The sequence below is a fragment of the Artemia sp. Qi Xiang Cuo genome, chromosome 15 (assembly GCF_049724085.1).
Source record: "Artemia sp. Qi Xiang Cuo chromosome 15, ASM4972408v1, whole genome shotgun sequence".
Classification (NCBI taxonomy): domain Eukaryota; kingdom Metazoa; phylum Arthropoda; class Branchiopoda; order Anostraca; family Artemiidae; genus Artemia; species Artemia sp. Qi Xiang Cuo.
In genome coordinates this window covers 37,164,604-37,184,210 of record NC_142808.1, presented here as the reverse complement: position 1 = coordinate 37,184,210, position 19,607 = coordinate 37,164,604, and the positions used below count along the sequence as shown (strand labels likewise).

General features: G+C 35.3%; 1 protein-coding gene across 2 annotated transcripts in view; it reads right to left on the bottom strand.

Annotated features, from left to right (window-relative positions):
- The window catches only part of LOC148943626 (furin-like protease 1, isoforms 1/1-X/2), a 138,728-nt gene that overhangs the window by 43,489 nt on the left and 75,632 nt on the right, over positions 1 to 19,607 (bottom strand). For both annotated transcript variants that reach the window (XM_089101509.1, XM_089101508.1), the window contains exons 9-11: positions 19,039 to 19,157; positions 4,465 to 4,683; positions 1,625 to 1,742 (exon numbers count right to left, since the gene is read on the bottom strand). In XM_089101509.1, the coding sequence (XP_088957635.1) occupies positions 1,625 to 1,742; positions 4,465 to 4,683; positions 19,039 to 19,157 (456 nt within the window). The remainder of the gene's footprint in view (positions 1 to 1,624; positions 1,743 to 4,464; positions 4,684 to 19,038; positions 19,158 to 19,607) is intronic.

Here is a 19,607-nt window from a genome sequence, read left to right as displayed (position 1 = left end):
TGTTGAGAGTAGGTTTTAAGTAGAAAACTGTCAAGTATTTTTTTGAAAATTTGTAAGCTATTCAGTGCTAGCTATTTCTTAAGTATATAATTAGGAAAATGGTTTTTAATAATACATACCTTTTCTACAAATATACCAAAGAAATGGAACCTTTATATACTACAACCAAGTCTTAGACTCTCTCTAAAGCTCTGCCTGCATGTATCTACAAAACTCGAAGTTCTTCGCAAATAAATATTCTCAAAATGGTAATTATAACAAGAAAAAAATACAATTTAAGATAACATTAGAAATTGATTAGTGCTTATCGTAACATAAGTGTATAGCGTGAGTTAAAATGTTCTATTCCAGTAATTTCAAAAAATTTGTATATCTAATTAAAAAAATGAATAGTCTTACTAATTAAAAAAAATTATAGTTAGATTTCAAACTTCTTTTTTCTATCCAGAAAAGTAGAAATGACTGAGGAACTTGAGTTTAACCATTGCAAATACGAAGATTTACCGTATAGGGGTTAGGTGGGCCAGATCCACCCCAGCCGATCGTATTGGTGGATTTCTTAATATAAAATTTTCTAATATTAAAAATAAAATGTGTCATATTTGTTATTTTTTTTTTTGGTAATTTGTGTTAAATTTATTATAGTATGTACTAAATAAATAATTTGATTTAGGCAAATTGGCGATTCAAGTTGCCCTGTGAATTACTTCGTTATTTGTACTAACAAAAAAATTCTCCATTTAAATCAGCTAACCTTTGTGTTCTTTTCGAGCGTCAAAATTCCTTTCAAATCCTTTTAATTATATTGCATAATCATATAAGCATAAAAAACATGAAGTTAAGAAGGCCTAAGTTTTTTTTTACAACTTTAAGTTGGGGTCTATTATGTTATGTGGGGTCTCTACAATTATGTTATTCGTTTAATTCAACTAATCTCTTTACCTCCCCAATTTTCTTTTATACGATTTCATAAACAATATTTACAATAGAACGCTATCTTCCTTAAGAGGTTGCTTCTATTGATCCAAAGATTGCTTTTTCCCAAAAACAACACTCATGAAAATAAAGATATAAAATACCAGACGTTGGTTAAACGAAAACAATTATATTAAGACAAAACAACAGCTTTAATGAAATCCTTGTAATCTTTCATGAAAGTTCTCAACTGAATATTGCTCAGACACTATATCACCAGCTATATTTTTTTTTCTTGGTTTTCATTTCTATCTTCAGTACCAAAAACTTTTCTAATTTTTTCGCTGTTCTTAGTTCTCTTGCTCACTTTCTTGCCAAAAAAACCAAATTAGAATTTTGCTAATCAGTTAGCAAAAATCAGCAGCTAATCATAAGCCCAATACGGCGTTGATGCTTAAAACTAAAGTTCCATTTTCAGCAAATGAAAGGTCATTAATGTCTCCTTGCAATTATACTTTTAACATTTAAAATAGAATAACAATTAAAAAAAATCAAGAAAGGCCTCAACTCGAATGATTTCCACATACACATTGTGACAGTCTAATGACCCCTACCCTCAGAGACCAAACTTTGGAATTTCACCTCTCTTCCAACATACCCTTTGATCTTCCTTCCTTTTTTTAAATACAGATAATTGAACTTTACTTACTTGTTGAGGTTTTCCCCACGAACTTCACATTTTTGTTGTGGAGGAACGGTTTGCCATGTTCTAGCTAATTTAATCATAGCATATGCATCCATTAGTCCATATCCAAAAGCATGGCTTACTGTTAAAAGAGAAATAAAATACAACAAGAAAGACATACGGCATGCGACGGAGATTTTTAGGGGGGATACAAGATGTAGGAGATTTCAGAAAAATACTTGCACATAGGCAAACTTAGGTCGACTATTTAAAAAAAACATGGTTGTAAATGACGAATGAGAAGGGGGGGGGATCTTTCGAATGCATATTTATTTATTAACTCACAGTAGAAACAGTAGAGCACTAAAAGGAGAAGGAAACACAATACGTATTGAAGGAAAAACGCATACGTAAAGATTAGAATTATTTGGCAAGAAAAGAAACCTCAATTTTACTTGAAAACCGGTTCAACCAGCCACAAAGACAATCGATTTTGATTATTTTTTCAGCATTCCAATCTCATTTATTAAGCAAAAACATAGTACAAATAACGTCCCTACAAACACAAGGGCATGATGTGGAAAAGGAAGAACCAAATAAATCCACAAAAAAGAAAATAAGATTTCCTTTCACCTCTGAAGACTTTTTTTTTTTTTAAACAAAAACACAACAACAACCGCATATACTCTACTACTATTTTCAAATACTGGACAATCAGCCCCTCCCCTTAAATGCACCCAAAATAGCAAGCACTATCTTGTCTGACCTTGTAATTTGAAGTAATTTTTCAGCTACACAACCAAGGACAAATATAGCTATTAATATGTTAATATTAGTTGCTATAAATACTTATACGCAGTATTTGAAGTCACAGAAATTTGATTCCCTTGACAGTAAAATGTTCCAGCAATTAAGGGATAGTCAAAGTGAAGATCACAAACTTTTTTTTTCAATCCCAATTCCCCTTCGCTCAGCAATTCTTCTTTTATTTATACTATTGTAACTATACTTTCAAACTTTTAACCACAATTTTTACCTTTTATAGTGTTTTGAATTTTCGACTTACGATAGCACCCTTGAATATCACTTAGACTTTACGTTCAAGATTCATTGGCCCAAACGACTTGAACAAATTATTAATCCAAGCAAAAAGAATTGTGAAAAGGAAAAAGTAAAAAGTATTGAAAAAGGAAAAGTGAGTAGTCTGTTCTGAGGTATCCTTTTCCAGTATTGAAAACTTTTTTTATTGCGCTTAAATGACAATACACACTTAAAGATCGGAGAAAACTTCATATCTTCTGAAAACTTCAACTTTTGTAAACTTTAAAGAGAACGAGTTACACCAAGTGAAAGAGACAGAAACTTTCCGCAGATAAAATACATCTTAAAAGAAACCACCATATGTATTAAAAAAGAATATGAATTATGATAACCAAAGACAATTAAGTAAAAAAGGGAATAAGAAAATGAAGTGGAAAAAAAACACTGATCAGAAAGGGAAAAAATCAAGAATAAGAGATTATATATAAAATTGCATGGAAATGAAATAAAAAAGTCATCAAAATGATCATAGACCAAGGCCTTTCATAAAGTCACCCCGTCCCATCAAGAGACGCTAGGGGAAGAGGAAGGAATAACTTCAAAACTAAAACTGGCACCCAAAATAAATGTCCAATATTTTTCTTTTGCAGTTACAAGGAAAAGGAAATTTGGACTGAATAAAAAGTTTGAAAGCTGATTGTTTTATGCCTTAGCAAAAGCTTTCATTTCAACTTCTCAAGAGAATATGAGACGAACAAACTTCTTTTTGCTTGTCATTTTATGTAATGTTTTATAATGGGAAATATTTGGCATTTTAGGTTTCCCTCATACCACCTAAAGGGAGCATGCAGGCCTCAACACCTTGGCTAGTATATTTCCCCTAAGACAATTCAACATTAAAATATGTTGTTATTCGTTCAGTACACGGGTTTCGAGATTTTGATTTGATAAACTTCAGGAAGGACACACTGAGAAAAAGGAAAAAATTACGGAGCACATTAAACCACTTGAATAAAGAACAGCGAGGTTTCCAATAACAAAACAAATAGAACCAAAAGGAGTAACACACCCTGAGGACACAATGGAACAATCTTAAACTCTTAAAGGAACACAACAAAATCATAATACTTTCCACAAACAAACACAACACACACTCAAAGTATAATCACCTACGGAAAAAGTACTGACAAAACCTATCCTCTCCACACAAAAAAAAGTGACCCTTTGTCCGCGTCTCCGGAGACGATTCCATACCTATGCGAACCTGGCAACTAAATATCGTAGTTACACAATTCAATACAACTTAGGAGAATAGATTGGCTTATTGGCTCGGAGCGATTAGGTAGTACAGCATTTTGCGTCTAGAGGCGCTGAGGTACGCAGGGTCACTTTTGGAGAGTTTTGTCAGTACTTGTTCCGTAGGTGATTATACTTTGCACACACTCAACAACACAACTTTTATGCTTTGATAATTAAAAAAAAATATATATGCTTTCAGCTCTCAGTTTCTTTCATTTGGAAGATTATGTAGATCCTTCAATTGTTAGTTTTCTGTTCTTTCGATCTTTTTTTTTAACTGGCAGCAGTATATTTTCGAGTTCAATAGCTTGTCTCTCGAAAACACCATTTCAGTTTTTCTTAGGGAAGAGAGACACTCAAGACATTTTTTTTCGCCATCCTAATCAAATTTTCACAGATATTGAGCTTCAAAAGAGATTAATTCAGCCTCATTGGCCCTCCTTAAAACTCCTCAGGGTTTTGGAGGGGGGGTCATTCCCTCACTCAATTAAATGCCTGCGAAATGAAATCCAAATAAATCTTACCATTCCGACCGACCCCATTAATCTGCCAGTCATCAGCCTTCAAATTTGCTTGTCGTGCAGTTCGCACAACTACATGTTGCATATCACGCCAAGTAAGATTTGGATTAGCTTCTAAAGCCAAAGCACAGATGGCTGCCGCCAAAGGCGCTGAAGCCGAGGTCCCTGTATGGCTTGTGGTACAAGTGTGATGTAAATCTGTCGTGACAATTTGGCGTTCTCCTGTAAGAATAGTCACACTTTTACAAAAAGACAGTCAAAGTAAGAAATTAACTCAAGGATGAAGATTAGCCTAACTTTCTCAAAGGTAGCCTAAGTGATTGGAATTTCTGAGTCAAACGAATGCACTAATTTTCACGCATTAATATCAAATATTTAATTCACGTCAATAGCATTATTGCTTGCTTACTTGCAACATGACCTCGTGTTTTTTGCCTCACCTAACATCTGGAATTCAGATGCAACGTGGGAATTTGTTTGACCTTAGGTTTCCCGCAGCAGCTGAGCTTACAGTCACATCACTGACGCCCACTCCAAGGAAAATAATAGATGAAATCAGTATTCATGCCCCTGTCCCGAAGGACATAGGATTGCGAGTCCACCGCGCAAACCACTCAACTAAGGCGACTTTAATAATAATATAATCAGGCTAAATTTACGCATTATGAGTTTTCTTTGTAACTGCTATGTAAATAGTTCAGATTCAAACGTATAACAAGGGCAGATATATTTCTATTTTCTTTTTTTTATTATTTCCAAACTTTTTATTCATTCCCCTAGTATAGTTAGTTTAAATCTACACATTCTTAGAAGTAGCCTGTGATTTCGTTCGGAACTGCTTGATATATAGTTCGAAGTTCAAAAGGATAATTATGGCACTGATTTTTGTTTTGTTTTTAGATTTACAAGTTATTGTAAAACTTTAATTCATTTCCCTTGTAATAATCAAATTCATTCTTTTCAGGATTTTTTTCAAGGGGTTGAGCATGTTATCTCCCTATTCTTCCATTTTGCAACACTTCTCATTTTATTGCCAAAGTTCTTTTATGACTGACTCGTACCTACCCCCACCCTACACGTGATCTGGGCAATGAGCCTTTCGAGAGCACTTTTCATCTACCTGGTTTTCTTAGTCAACTGTTTCTTAACTGGTAGACTATAAACCCTGAAATAACATCTAAACTAAGACAAATGTTTTGCTTCTTTTTGCATAAGAATATGGGATATCTTTTCACAAAAAATTATCAATGAAATTTATCAAAGGTTTGTCTGAAAACAAAGGAAATTCCTGTCAAAACCAAGATTTCAGAAGAAATCATAAATCTAAAAGTCTCCTACAGTAGGTCAAAAGTCCACTGAAATGTGTGGCAAATTAGCAAAAATCCAAATTATAACTTTAGCTTGATTAGACAGGAGATAGAACAAGGTAGAGATATGCTATGTTGAACTCTGTCAAGCAAATCTAAGATAAGTTTCCCCTTGGTAAAATACAATAGCTGTTTTCGGAGATAATTTCATAATTCTGTTTATTCCCATGACATATGGGCCTATAGTCTAACAGTCATCTATTTGTCATTTCGCAACACATAAATCAGAATTTCTTAGCAATTTTTGCAATTTTCTTCTTTTTTTTTTTCTTGAGGATAAAGTTACCTGCAAGATAGCAATTTTGTTCCGTTGTTACTTGGTCAAAGTTTGGACAAACACCATAGTTTCCATTCATTGCAGAGAAAAATTTGAGAGATTTTAAAACTTCCATAATAGATGGCTAAATTGGCATATTAAAAGAATCATTTCTTATAAAATGACATAATTATGTTTCCTTTTTTCCATTTTCTATTCTAATCGCAATAGGAGCGGGTCCATCAAGTTTTAGCATTTATTACTCCTACAGAAAACCCTTCATGTTAGGTTTAACCCGTCACTTTTTCTTTTTTTTGGCATTCCTCTCAAGCCTTGTTGCTCTGTGCAGACTCTACGGAACTTGAAATGTACCAACACGTATTAAGAACCTGGAATTGAAATGTACCAACAATGAAATGTAAATGTACCAAGTAAATGAAATGTACCAACACGTATCCGGAACCTGGAATTCGCCAACAAGTATTAAGCACTTTGACCAAAAGCCTCTAAAAATATTATTTGAAAAAAACTACGTTTTCTAAAGAGTTAAAGAGGCTGAGTTACAAGGTCGAACCTTAAAACGTACAGGGATTAGGAGGCACAGTTGGGGGGCTTCCGCCCCCCAAACCCCCAGCTTTCGCAGCCTGTAAATAAACAAAAAAAGTTTTTTAAAGTGAAAGTAAGGAGCGACATTAAATCTTAAAACGATCAGAAATTGTTCCGTATTTGAAAGGGGCTGTGCCCTCCTCAACACCTCGCTCTTTACGCTAAAGTTTGACTTTCTCACAACTCTTTTTTTTAAACAATAAAAACTTTAGCGTAAAGAGCGAGGCGTTGAGGAGGGCACAGCCCCTTTCATATACGGAATAATTTCTGATCGTTTTAAGATTTAATGTCGCTCCTTACTTTCACTTTAAAAAACTTTTTTTGTTTATTTACAGGCTGCGAAAGCGGGGGTTTGGGGCGGCAGCCCCAACTGTGCCTCCTAATCCCTGTACGTTTTAAGGTTCGACCTTGTAACTCAGCCTCTTTAACTCTTTAGAAAACGTAGTTTTTTCAAATAATTTCTGCACGTTTTTGTACAGTTTATTACTCAAGGGTCGACCTTGTAACTCAGCCTCTTTAACTCTTTAGAAAACGTAATTTTTTTCAAATAATTTAAAAAAGAAACTGAGTTTCTTTTTAAAGTTTAAATTCAGTATATAAAAAATTTGCTCTGACAGTGAATAGAACCCGGGTTTTCCACCTGACAGTCTGGAGTATCAACCGCTAGACTAATGAAACACAATTGTAATTGTTTTTTAGTAAATGGAAGCTATTTTCGACGCAAGCAAATTCCCATGAAACTTGATATTTGGTTTTTGGAAAACAGGGAAGGAGTGATCAGATTGAGCTGAAGTTTCGAGGATAAGCTCCCAGGCCCCAGGAAAGCTTATCCTCTAAATTTCAGCCCGATCAGACAACGTTAAAGTGGGGGTTGTGGTGGGAAAAATTAACATGGGCTAATATAGGAGAACAAGGTTTTTCGTAAATGTAAATTCGGGGGATAATTTTTTCGGTCTGAAAATATCAAAAGGCCCTAACAGGTCAAATTCTGCTTCGAATGAGTCCTCATTCAACCTGATCCGTTGCCAACTGTGGCCTGTAGGCGTGGCTAAGAAAAAAAATATATGAATTTTAAGTGGCTATATTTGGTTTTTTGAAAACAGTGATCAGATTGAGCTGAAATTTCGTGGTTAAGCTCCCGGGCCCTTGGAAAGCTTAACCTCTAAATTTCAGCCCAATCGGACAACGTTAAAGGGGGGCTGTGGTGGGAGGGTCCAAACTTCCGGCCCAGTTTACCCCATGAAGATAAAGTCGGAGGAGGATGAAATTTTGCAAGTTTCTTAGTTTGAGCTTGGGCTACAAAATGCGATTACCGCCGTCTCTCTGCGACCTCTAGGACCTAAAATCGCTTAACATTGTGGTGGGTCGCCTCTTTATAGAGGCACAAGTGTGCCTCCTTGATTAAAAGTGGAAACAATAGATTTGGACTCTGAACGGCTCATTTCTATGAATGTTATGTTCCATTTAACTATTTCTGCCTTAACTCACAATCGCAGCAAAACTCGTCGATGGAATAATCTATTTGAAAATTCTGCGCCAAAATTGAAACTTTCTATTCAAATTGATGATTCAAACAGTTTCCTTTCAACCATAATTGGATGGTTCTCTTTGAAAAAGTTTTCTATTAGTTCTTTGATCCTATTTGAAGATAAATAGTCTGAATGGTCAAGAAATAAAACTTTCCTCTTCGTATTTTGAATATTTAGGTAAACTGCCCAACTACAATTCTACCAAGGAAAGTGACAAACACTAACGAGTCCAGTATTAAGGATTCAAACGACAAAAAAATAAATTTTAACTAAAAAAACAATTTGAAAAATCGCTTGAATAATAAAAATTCACTTAATAATGAAAAATAAATACAATGGCGGTCAAAACTTGGACATCAGCTACAAGTGAAATAATCGTGAAATTCAATAATAAAAAATAATAAAAGCCATTTTTTTAAAGGGCGACCTGTATGTAGTCAGCGACGCAAAACCAAACACAATTATGTAAATTGTTTACGCACCTTAAGCTAGAAATAATAAACAGTGAGCGCTATATACTACATTGAGTCAAGCACATCGCAGTAATATCGGTGTAAGTTCAATCCAAATTGACCCCAAGAATTGGTCGAGATGTTTCAGCAGTGACTTACACACTCTTTTTTCCTAAAATAGCAAACAACAGAAAACAGCCTGGCTTTGTTCTGGCTTGTTATTATCCTACCATACTTCCCAATACAAAATAGTCTTATAAATGGTATTTATCAAACAGACTGAAGGTGCAATTTTTTCGGACAAATTCGCTTTGAAAACATGTCGATTTGTATAATTCAATAAGCCACCACCTAAAAAAAGCACCTTTATGGTGCAAGCGTGTTCCATTTGGCAACACTGATCTCGAAAGTAACTTTAATAGGGTTGGAACATATTAATACTGAGCCCTCTTATGTTTGTCATTCCTTTGTATATATGAATGAGAAATAAAAAGTTGCAAGACGTCTTTTCGATTCAAAATTTAAAATTTCAAAACTCATTTTACTACATAGCATGTTTTGATTTCAAACACTGATAACTAGATTATCTTTGAAAATGATGTTTAAGATAATGATGCTGATTTCCAAAAAGCTTTCTCAGGTTGTTTTCGTGAGCCAATTGACTTTCCATCTTCAAGAATATTTGCTTTATATTCCAACAACAAATAAAACACGACAACATGTCAGCATCTTGAAACTGTTTCTATTTGCAATAGATATGAAATGTCGTTAAAATATTCGAAATCCTTTAGCCTAGTATCACTAACCAAACAATATTCTGACAATATGTCCTCGTGCAATAAGCCAAGCCTCTAATTTACATTACAAGAACAAAAATAGGTCTTGAAATTTCTCGAAAGAGAGTTGTTTTCGATCATTGCAACAAGAAATCCGTAAAATTTACTATGTGAACTATGTGTGTTACTATGTGTATTGTGGGAAATCACACTCATGTCTTTCATCCTGAACTGGACTGAATCATTATTAGTACAAATCAAGGCCTTTTCGAAGTTGTACATACTACATTGGATTTAGGTTCGCACAAAAATTAAATAAAAAAAACAAGTTTTTTTAACTGAAAGTAAGGAACGACATTAAAACTTAAAACAAACAGAAATTATTCCGTATATGAAAGGGGCCGTCCCCTCCTCAACGCCTCGCTCTTTACTCTAAAGTTTTTTATTGTTTAAAAAAAAATAGAGTTGTGAGAAAGTCAAACTTTAGCGTAAAGAGCGAGGCGCTGAGGAGGGGACAACCCCTTTCATATACGGAATAATTTCTGTTCGTTTTAAGTTTTAATGTCGTTCCTTACTTTCAGTTACAAAAACTTTTTTTTTATTTAATTTTTGAACATTTTCGAATTAATGCAGGGTTTGATTTTGGTTCACCGTACATGAACAATTAAAACGAAATTTGCATATTAATTTTACTTTTATTTGGTTAAATGGCTTTCACGAAAGTTGTTTAATTTTATTTACAAACGTCTTTATTAGTAATAAATACGCTTAACTTACGAATTAACTTACGTAACGAACTTCTATATTAGGGGGTTCGCCCCCTAGTCAATACCTCGCTCTTTAAGCTAAAGCTCGAGTTTTGTTCCGGTTCTTTAAAAATGACCCCTTAAACGCAAAGGCCGTTATTTAGAATAGATAGCTCTTATGAAAGTACTAAAAAATCTTCGGCTTAAAGAGCGAGGCATTGACTAGGGGGTGAACCCAATCATATACGTAATATTTCCTGTTCGTTTTAAGTTTTGATATTGCTCCTTACTTTCAGTTGAAAAACTTGTTTTTTTATGTTTAATTTCTGATTCTTTTTTAAATAATGCTGGGAAATCTGGCGCCCCCTTCATAGCAATGTCCCTTCTCCCATGAAAACTTCCTTCATGGAAAGATCCTCCCACATAACCCCCAACCCCGCCCCCTCACTACCAGAAAAACCCCCCCTGAAAACGTCTGTATATTTCCCAATAACCAATATTATATGTTAAGATTGGGTAAAGTTTATAACTTTCAGCCCTTCTCCCAGGAACTTCGGGGGATAATGGCATCCTAAAGGACATAGTTATCATATTTTCGACCATGCTGAACAAAATGGCTATCTCAAAATTTTCATCGGGTGACTTTGGGAAAAAAATGAGCGTGGGAGGGGGCCTAGTTGCCCTCCTTTTTTTTGGTGACTTAAAAGAGCCACTAGAACTTTTAATTTCCGTTCCAATGAGCCCTCCCATGATATTCAAGGACCACTGGGTCGATACGATCACCCCTGGAAAAAAAATAGATAAACGCGCATCCATGATCTTTATTTTGGCAAGAAAATACAAAATTCCACATTTTTGTAGATATGAGCTTGAAACCTCTACAGTAAGGTTCTTCGACACGCTGAATATGACGGTGTGATTTTCATTATGGTTCTATAGCTTTTAGGGGGTCTTTCCCCCTTTTTTCGAAAATCAGTCAAATTTTCTCAGGCGCGTAACTTTTGATGGGTAGAACTAAACTTTATTAAACTTATATATTTAAAATCAGCATTAAAATCTGACTCTTTTGATGTATCTATTGGTATCCAAAACCCGTTTTCTAGAGTTTCGGTTACCATTGAGCCGGGTCGCTCCTTACTTACAGTTCGTTGCCACGAACTGTTTGATGGCTGCTTTTCATTGGATAGTAATTTAAATTAAGTCGCTGGGTATCCCGACTTATCAGCCAAGTCCATATTTGAACATTTCTCCCTGCTGAAAGTTTCACGGGGTTCAGTTTAACTACTACTAATACAACAGGGAGAGCATTACATCTCCACAATGAATGGAAAATGCAAGACTATCATTTATATATACAAATACTATATAATTTCCACTTTAATGTAATTTAGTCGTATAGCACTGATTTTCATAAAACTTATGAAATATGCACGCGTCTTCTTGCGAGTGTCTTCTTGCCACTACCGCAAATCAGCATCGATGAATAAATGAAACCCAAAACGAACAGAAATTAAAATAAATAACCGAGTCAAACTCAAAACGAGCAGAAATTATTTGAGTTGGGCTCAAAAACCCTATGGCTTCCCAAGGCCAGAACATAATTTGCACTTTACAGAAGAAAAAAATACAAATGACTGTGCATTGTCAGTTTAATATACACACACTGATATTTAGTAATAAAAATGTTAATATTATTTGATTTATTAAAGTTATAAAAGTAAGAACATTTATATTTTTTTCAGTAAAGTGCAAATTATGTTCTAGCCTTGAGAAGGCATAGGGATTTTGAGCCCGACTTATGTTAATTTCAGCTCGTTTTGAGTTTGACTCGGTTAATTATTGTAATTTCTGTTCGTTCTGGGTTTAATTTATTTATCGATGCTTATTTGTTGTAGTTTCACGCTTGGTAGAATATTTGATTTTATTTTGGCTCATTTTTGGTTTAACAGAGTTCTTTACTTTTCTTTGAAAAACTTATTTTGTGGAAAAAGTTTTTATGATTAATTTCTGTTCGTTTTATATTGACATAGTCTTTTCAGGGAAAATCAAAATAATACTTTAAATGTTTTCATTTTTTTAAGACTTTATAGTTTGGCCTGCTATTTGTATGCTGGAGAAAAATTTTCAGCAATTTTTTAACAACATAACACCCTTTTAAAAATCTGGACACCAATAGCGGTGTTCATTTTAGTTCCATACCTTCTCTAGTTGATCTGAAATGGAAAACTTGATACCATTCGCAAAAGAATCTGGGCGTGAGAAGGGGTTACTTACCCTCCAATCACTTTCGACTATTAAAAAGGGCATTAGCCCTCTCAATTTCCAATTGAATGAGCCCCTTTTGAAGTTTTTACGACAACACTATTTTATAAAAACCTTATATGCCCCCAGGGCATAACTTACAACCTTTGCCCTGAGGGCTCTGGGGAGTTTGTCATCCTCAAATACATAATTTCAAGAACTTTCAACTACGTTGAACACAGTGACTATCTCAAAACTTTGATTGTATATGTTTGGGGAAATTGTTGCCTTGAGAGGGGCGTTAATTACTCTCCATTCATTTTTGACTATCAAAAAGGGCACTAGCCCTGTCAATTTCGAATCAAATGAGTCCTTTTTGGAATTTCTATTACAACTCTCTATATAAACTTTAGATGACCCCAGGGCATAACTTACAACCCTTGCACTGAGGGCTCTGAGGGGGTTATCACCCTAAAAGACCTATTTCCAGAACTTCCAACTACGTTGAACAAAATCTTTATCTCAAAATTTTGATTGGATTTGTTTGGGGAAATGGTGGGCGTGAGAGGGGGGTTAGTTTCCGTTCAATCACTTTCAACTATTAAAAAGGACACTAGCCCTTTGACTTTCCAATTGAGTTAGCCCTTTTTTAAGTTTCTATAACATCTCTTTCTATAAAACCTTATATGACCCCAGGGCATAGCATACAACCCTTGCCATGAGGGCTGTGAGGGAGTGCCTTCCTCAAAAACAACATTTCTATTCAAATTCCGCTCCAATTTCCAATTGGATGAGCTCTTTTCGAAGTTTCTACGACAATTTCTTCGATACAAAGTGCCCTGGTCTAAAGGAAAAAAATAATAAATAATACATTGTGCAAACAGCGTTCTTATATGCCCCCAGGGCATAACTTAAAACCGTTGCCCTGAGGGTTGTGGGAGAGTTTCCTCCTTAAAACATAATTTCCATCTGGAAATCAACTACACTAAACAAAATGGCTATCTCAAAATTTTGATTGGATGTGTTTGGGGAAATGGTGGGCGTTGAAGGGGTGTTAGTTGCCTTCCAATCACTTTCGACTAATAAAAAAGGTACTAGCCACTCCAATTTTCAATTGAATGAGCCCTTTTCGAAGTTTCTCCGACAACTCCTTCGATACAAAGTGCCCTGGTCTGAAAAAAAAAAAATAAATAACAATACATTGTGCCAACATCGTTCTTTACTTAGGCAGCGCGATTGCGCTGCTTATGATTCGTATCCAGTCCGTCAAAGGGCGTATCAGTAATATTTAAAAACAGCTGAGGTTACTAAGTCAGGTACTAGGCATATTGGCCCTCCCGGAAAATCCCCCCCCTAAAAAAACTCGCGGAAAATTCAGTTCATGAAAACTACGGATAGACTTCGTGCACAGCCTAAGTTTGTAGCTGAATACGGCATCATGTGGTGCTAAGACCACTGAAACTGGGAGGAAATTCATTTACCATTGTTTTGGTTTGTGAATCATTGTTGTGCTAGTTATTACATATTTTCTAAACGCAGATATCGTTGTGCTTTATTTCCGTTCTTCGTTACATCTGACATTTTTTTTTTATACCTTTTGCTTTAGCTGTTCTGATTTATCAATCATTTTGTATAACTGCCACGACATCATTGATACCCGAAAAACTTCTTTCCACCGTTTCGCCAGTAATGATGTTTTTGCTTTAATTACATTGTTAAATAATAGGTAACAGACAAGATGATCACGAAACAGATCGTCGACTAGTTGCAATCTTAACTTTATTTGAAAATGGAATGTATTAGCGTTCGATTCTATTTGTTTACATAGAATTTTTTTTATATATGTAAACTTGAATTTAGCAAATGATCTGTCAAGGGGGTGTAGCTCAGGGATCCGTTTCTTAACTAACAGATGAGATCAAGCCGCAGAAAAGTGTCATATCTGCCCTTTTGTGCTTCAGATAAAAAATTCATACGAAACAGGGTCAAAATACTACCAATGAAATGTTTAAGTTGCTTATCGATGTTCAATTTTCAACCAAGTAGATAATTAATAAGGGTCTTACCAAGCAAAGTACAGATGATTTAAGCATCCTAGATGAAAGTGTGAGCAAAATGAATGAACTATTTGAGGTTTTGCGAATTCAGGGTGCTAGAATAGGTTTGAAAATTAATGTTAAGATGACAGAGGCTAGGAATAAGTGAAGATGAAAAGGTGACGTTGGGTAACGAAAAGATTGATCAGGTGGGCAGCTTTCGTTGGGTAACGAAAAGATTGATCAGGTGGGCAGCTTCTTATTACCTAGGTAGTATTATTAATAAAGATGGTGAGACCAGTGAAGATGTTAAAAGTAGAATAACCAAGGCTCAGGGTGTTTTTTCATAGTTAAAAAAAGCTTGGAAGAATAGGAAGATAAGTCTGCAAACCAAGATTAGAATATTAGAAGCTACATTGATGACATAGGTCAAATATGGCTCTGAAGCATGGGTGCTCCGAAAAGCGGATAAAAATTTGCTAGATGTTTTCCAGAGAAATTGCTTACGGATTGTTATGTGTACCCGGCTGACTGACCGTATTTCAAACAGTAGGTTGTACGAAAAATGTGGTTCAATACCGCTTTCTAGGGCTATAATGAAAGAAAGGTTGAGGTGGCTAGGGCACGTTGTGCAGATAAAGGATGACAGATTGCCGAGGACTGTCCTTTTCGGCTAACCGTCTAAGGCTAAACGGAAAACAGGTCGCCGCCGTCTGGGGTGGGAGGACGTTGTAAAGAAAGATTTAAAGGAAATAAAGAGTTCCTGGGTGGGTATAAGGGAGGAGGCTTTGAATAGATTGGGATGGAGAAGGAGCGTGCGTAGCTGTGTTGGCCTCAGGCGGCTTGGTGCTGTAGTGAGTTGTTAGTAGTAGTGCGGTGAGTGGTACTAGTAGTAGTAGTAGTAAAGTACAGATTCTTTCTTTTGTGGAAAACACTTTTTAAAGCTATTTTGTGTTTATTTTTTTATTGAGACAGTTTTTTTCATTGGTTAAGAAGAGAACATCTCAGGTCTTTTCTATAACTTTAGCAATCTAACTGGTTGTTCTCTATATGAATCTAGATTTTAGCTTACCATTTATATGTTGGAGAAATTGTCAACCATTTTGAATAAAATACGCCCTTTTGAAAATTTGAAGATTTTGGTTTAGTTTCAAACTTCAGCTCCCCCCCCCCACCAAAAAAAAATTCATAACCTATTCTGTTCCGAAGCCTTTGACATTGCTATTTTGACAACCTGGACCCAATTATACCCATTTGATTTGAGCAGAAGTAGTAAAAGTAGTAGCCCTGAAAATTTCAGCTTAACGCCCTTAGTCGTTCTTGAAAAATTCCTGAGACGTCTAATTAACAATCAGTGTGCAAAAAGTGCCTTTCGATTTAGTTTTAAAGCGGCACAAGCTTCCTTTGAAAGTTTCTAATTTATACCCTACCCGTGATATTTCCTTAATTTACAATGTACCACTTTTAGTTTTATAACATAATTCCTTTCGATGTGGTCATGCGAACAACACTAACTGCTCTTTTCTTTGGCCACTAAGTCACTATCTGGATATTTATATAGCACTAGTTTTTACTGCTACCTCCCTACCTACCTATTGCTCACTGACAAAATAAAATATTGTTTTTTAGGCTATATTAACCGAAATTACGATTCGAAATTGTAACGATTCTCCTTTTTGCTTGTCTTTCTCCGAAAAATCGGAATTTTGACAATTAATGCAACACTATCGTAGTTCGTTAAATTTATTTTCTATAAATCGTATCGTAAATGTTAAAATCGTATTGTAAATGTTAAAATCGTATTGAAGATGCTATTTTAAACTCAAAAGCAATACACCTGATTGGGTGATCCTTTGGGAACGGAACACCTACACTCGAAATTGAAACAATAGTCCAGTATCTATGAGAATTACGAAAAGAGCGATTCAAGTCTTGGCCAATTGAACCATTATCTGGATAGCACTGGAAAATCAATTTAATTGTTGCATAAAAATGGACCCTAATATACCTTCAGATTAATTTGAGAATTGTCTTAAAATAAATTGCAAACTTTAAAAAAAGAAGGATAAGTAAAACTATGGGGGCCTATACAATATAATTGAAATGATAATTAGATTATAACTTCAACAGAAAATCATACAGTAGATGGATATACTGAACAGAATTAATACAATTCGAATAAATTTGAATTGGTAAATGGCAGCCCCCATTGTGAATATTTTCGTTCGTTCACCACACTACCCGTCTGAAATAGAGTTTGGCGTTCAACAAGGATGTGTGATTGGGCCTATATCCTTTTTAGTTTACGTTAATGACCTCAAAAATGCAATTAAAAACCTAAAACCTACCACTTGCTGTCGTCTTTGTCAATCTGCATCTGTCACTAATTGTGACAAGAGTTCGTCCTTCTCCGATATACTTACTGCTTTTGCGGATGATAGTACTCTTGGCACAGCTGGTAGAACTGTGTCTGATCTCAGTTCAAACATTATTGCCGTTTTTGAAAGAGTTATTCAGTGGTTTGATGGTAATTATCTTGCCTTAAATGTTGGAAAGTCATATTTTCTTATTTTCTCAAGTTTCAAGGGCTTGCTCTGGTTTAAATGTATCGTGGGGTTCCCTTAATAGACCTAAGGATCGATGTGTTCGATTCCTAAGCAACTTGCTTGACGAGATTCTTTCCTTCAAGCATCATGTTGACCTTATTAAAATCAAAGTCTCCACAGGCCTCGGGATACTAAAAAAACTGAAACATGTGTTTCCAGGATCAATTCTTAGAATCCTATTCTATAGCCTAGTTCAGCCTTATGTTTCATACTGTTCTATTATTTGGATGTCAATTTTTCCCTCGTCACTGAAGCCACTTTCAAAACTTTAAGATAAAGCATGTACTCTTATGCAGGACACTAATCGTTCCCCACTTAAAACCTTGCTTGACTTGAGATCTCTTTATCTTCTTTCTTGTGCTTCTTTCAATTTTTTGACGTTACATGGCCAGCTTCCTGCTGCCCTATGTAGTAATATATATTTTATTTCTGAGCAATTGAATTATTATTTCCGCACTTGCAATAATTTACAGATACTTCATCAATACGGGCTGACTTTAATCCTCTGGTAGCTTGTAACATGGTTTGGAACACTACCACATTCTACACGAGGCTGCCACTCGTTTCGGATCTTTAAAAAAGTATGTTAGATAATTGCTTGTCAATAATTAAGATTTCCCCGGTTTTCCGAGGAATTGGTGTCTCCGAACTGGGTCTGTTGTTTATTCGTGTAGGTGGAATCATGTACTACCCCCCTGCCTAGCTTGGATTTTTCGGGGGGGGGGGGAATTATTTGGGTTTGTGATGTGAGTGTGGTATTTAAAAAAAAATGATAAGTCGTATATTTCTTGTTTTTTTTTTCAATAAATTCACTTCAATAAAAAAAATATTTTTTCTTGGCGATGCTGATTCTCAATTTGCGTTGCTGGATTATTAAGACAAAAGGAAACCCTCGCATTTCCAGACTGTTGTTCATAATCAGACTTAAGCGATTTTTTTTTAATCAGACCATCAAGCTAAACCGAACTTGGCAAATCAGATCACCTTGTCGGTTTGACAATCATCAGAAAATTTGGTATACAATATTTGCCCCCAAATAAAAGTCATCAAATATCTCAAGCATGAATCCAGTTCGTCAAAGGGTTTTGATTCCATTATCCATAACAGTTTGACATCTCAAGGGGAAACGAATCTAGGTCATAGATGATGAATAGCACCCTAACAAGTATTTGCCCAAGGCAGTGATATTTCATTAGAACAACCTCTCAATCCCAGGAAAAAGAATGCAACACAGAACAATCTTTGTAATAGGACCAAAAACGTAATTTTCAGTATAAATACAAACCAGGTTGAAAACATTGCAAATGCTTATCTATACTTTGGACCTGACCTTGTTTACTTTTCTGTTGCTAATTCCAGTTCATACTAAGGCATTTTATGTTCAAAATAGCTCATTTGACATTACTAAAAAGGGGACACTATAAAAAAAACCTGTCTGATAACTTTCGGAAAACACCCCCCCCCCCCCCAAGCTCTTTACCTTCTAAACCATTTTCGGTAAATTTTTGGACAGTGAATTTTGGGCAATTTACACAATCATTTTTTACGAAGCCAAAGACCTTACTTAAGGTTCATACTCCCCGCATAATCTTTTATTATATTAATTTTCTGGTCTCCTACAGTTTTCATGTATCAACAAAAACTATCCATCCAATCCATCCAACTATTCATCTGCCGAATTACATTTTGAAATTTGGTGTAAATGATTTTTTAGGTTGAAAAACTGTTGAAAATTCGTCCAAAATCGTTGAAAAAATTCCCTTTCCCGTTGAAAAAAATGGCAAGTTCCTCAAGAAAAAGTCTATATAATGTCTATAATTCTGGCTTGGTGAATGGCTAAATCTGACTAATAGATCCAGTGATATAAATATCTTGTCCTATTAGTTCAAATCACAGCTGCGGGATTGTCGCAAAAACCCTTGTTTCGGAGGAGACAAATACCCTGATAACAAATTAATTTACCTTGAGATCCGCTACTATAAGTAGAGGCAAGAGTAGAGCTGCAAGCTTCACTGTACCATGGAACAAAACCATTCTCTGTTGCAGAAGAGATACTTAAAGTCCAAATCGAGTTTGTGTACCTAAAAAAATGTTAGAAACAGTGACAAATTCTTCACAGCCATCCCTTTTCCACTCAATTGTCACTGTGGAAATGACTTTCGTTATCAATTTGTAAGGCTACAAGCGGTGTTTGGGCTAAAATCCACCTTTCTTTGATGAAGAAGAGAGAGGAAAAAATCCGCTTCTCCTTCTATTATTTTCCATCAACCGTTAAACTTTCTAATTTTTTTGCTATTACTGATAGCGGTGACTATACGGGAAAGTGGGGGCGAGGCTAACCCAAACTAATCCACAAATGGAGTTCATTTCATCCAGGCTTAATTGAAGAAAAGAACAAGAGCCACAGAACGGGAGAAAGAAAAATTAACAAAAAGAACATTAGTAAGAAAGGTTAAAATACCCTTCTGCCAAGAAATGTCTTTTGTGACCTCCACCGCCCTTGTGAATCATTACTAATTAACATTGCATAG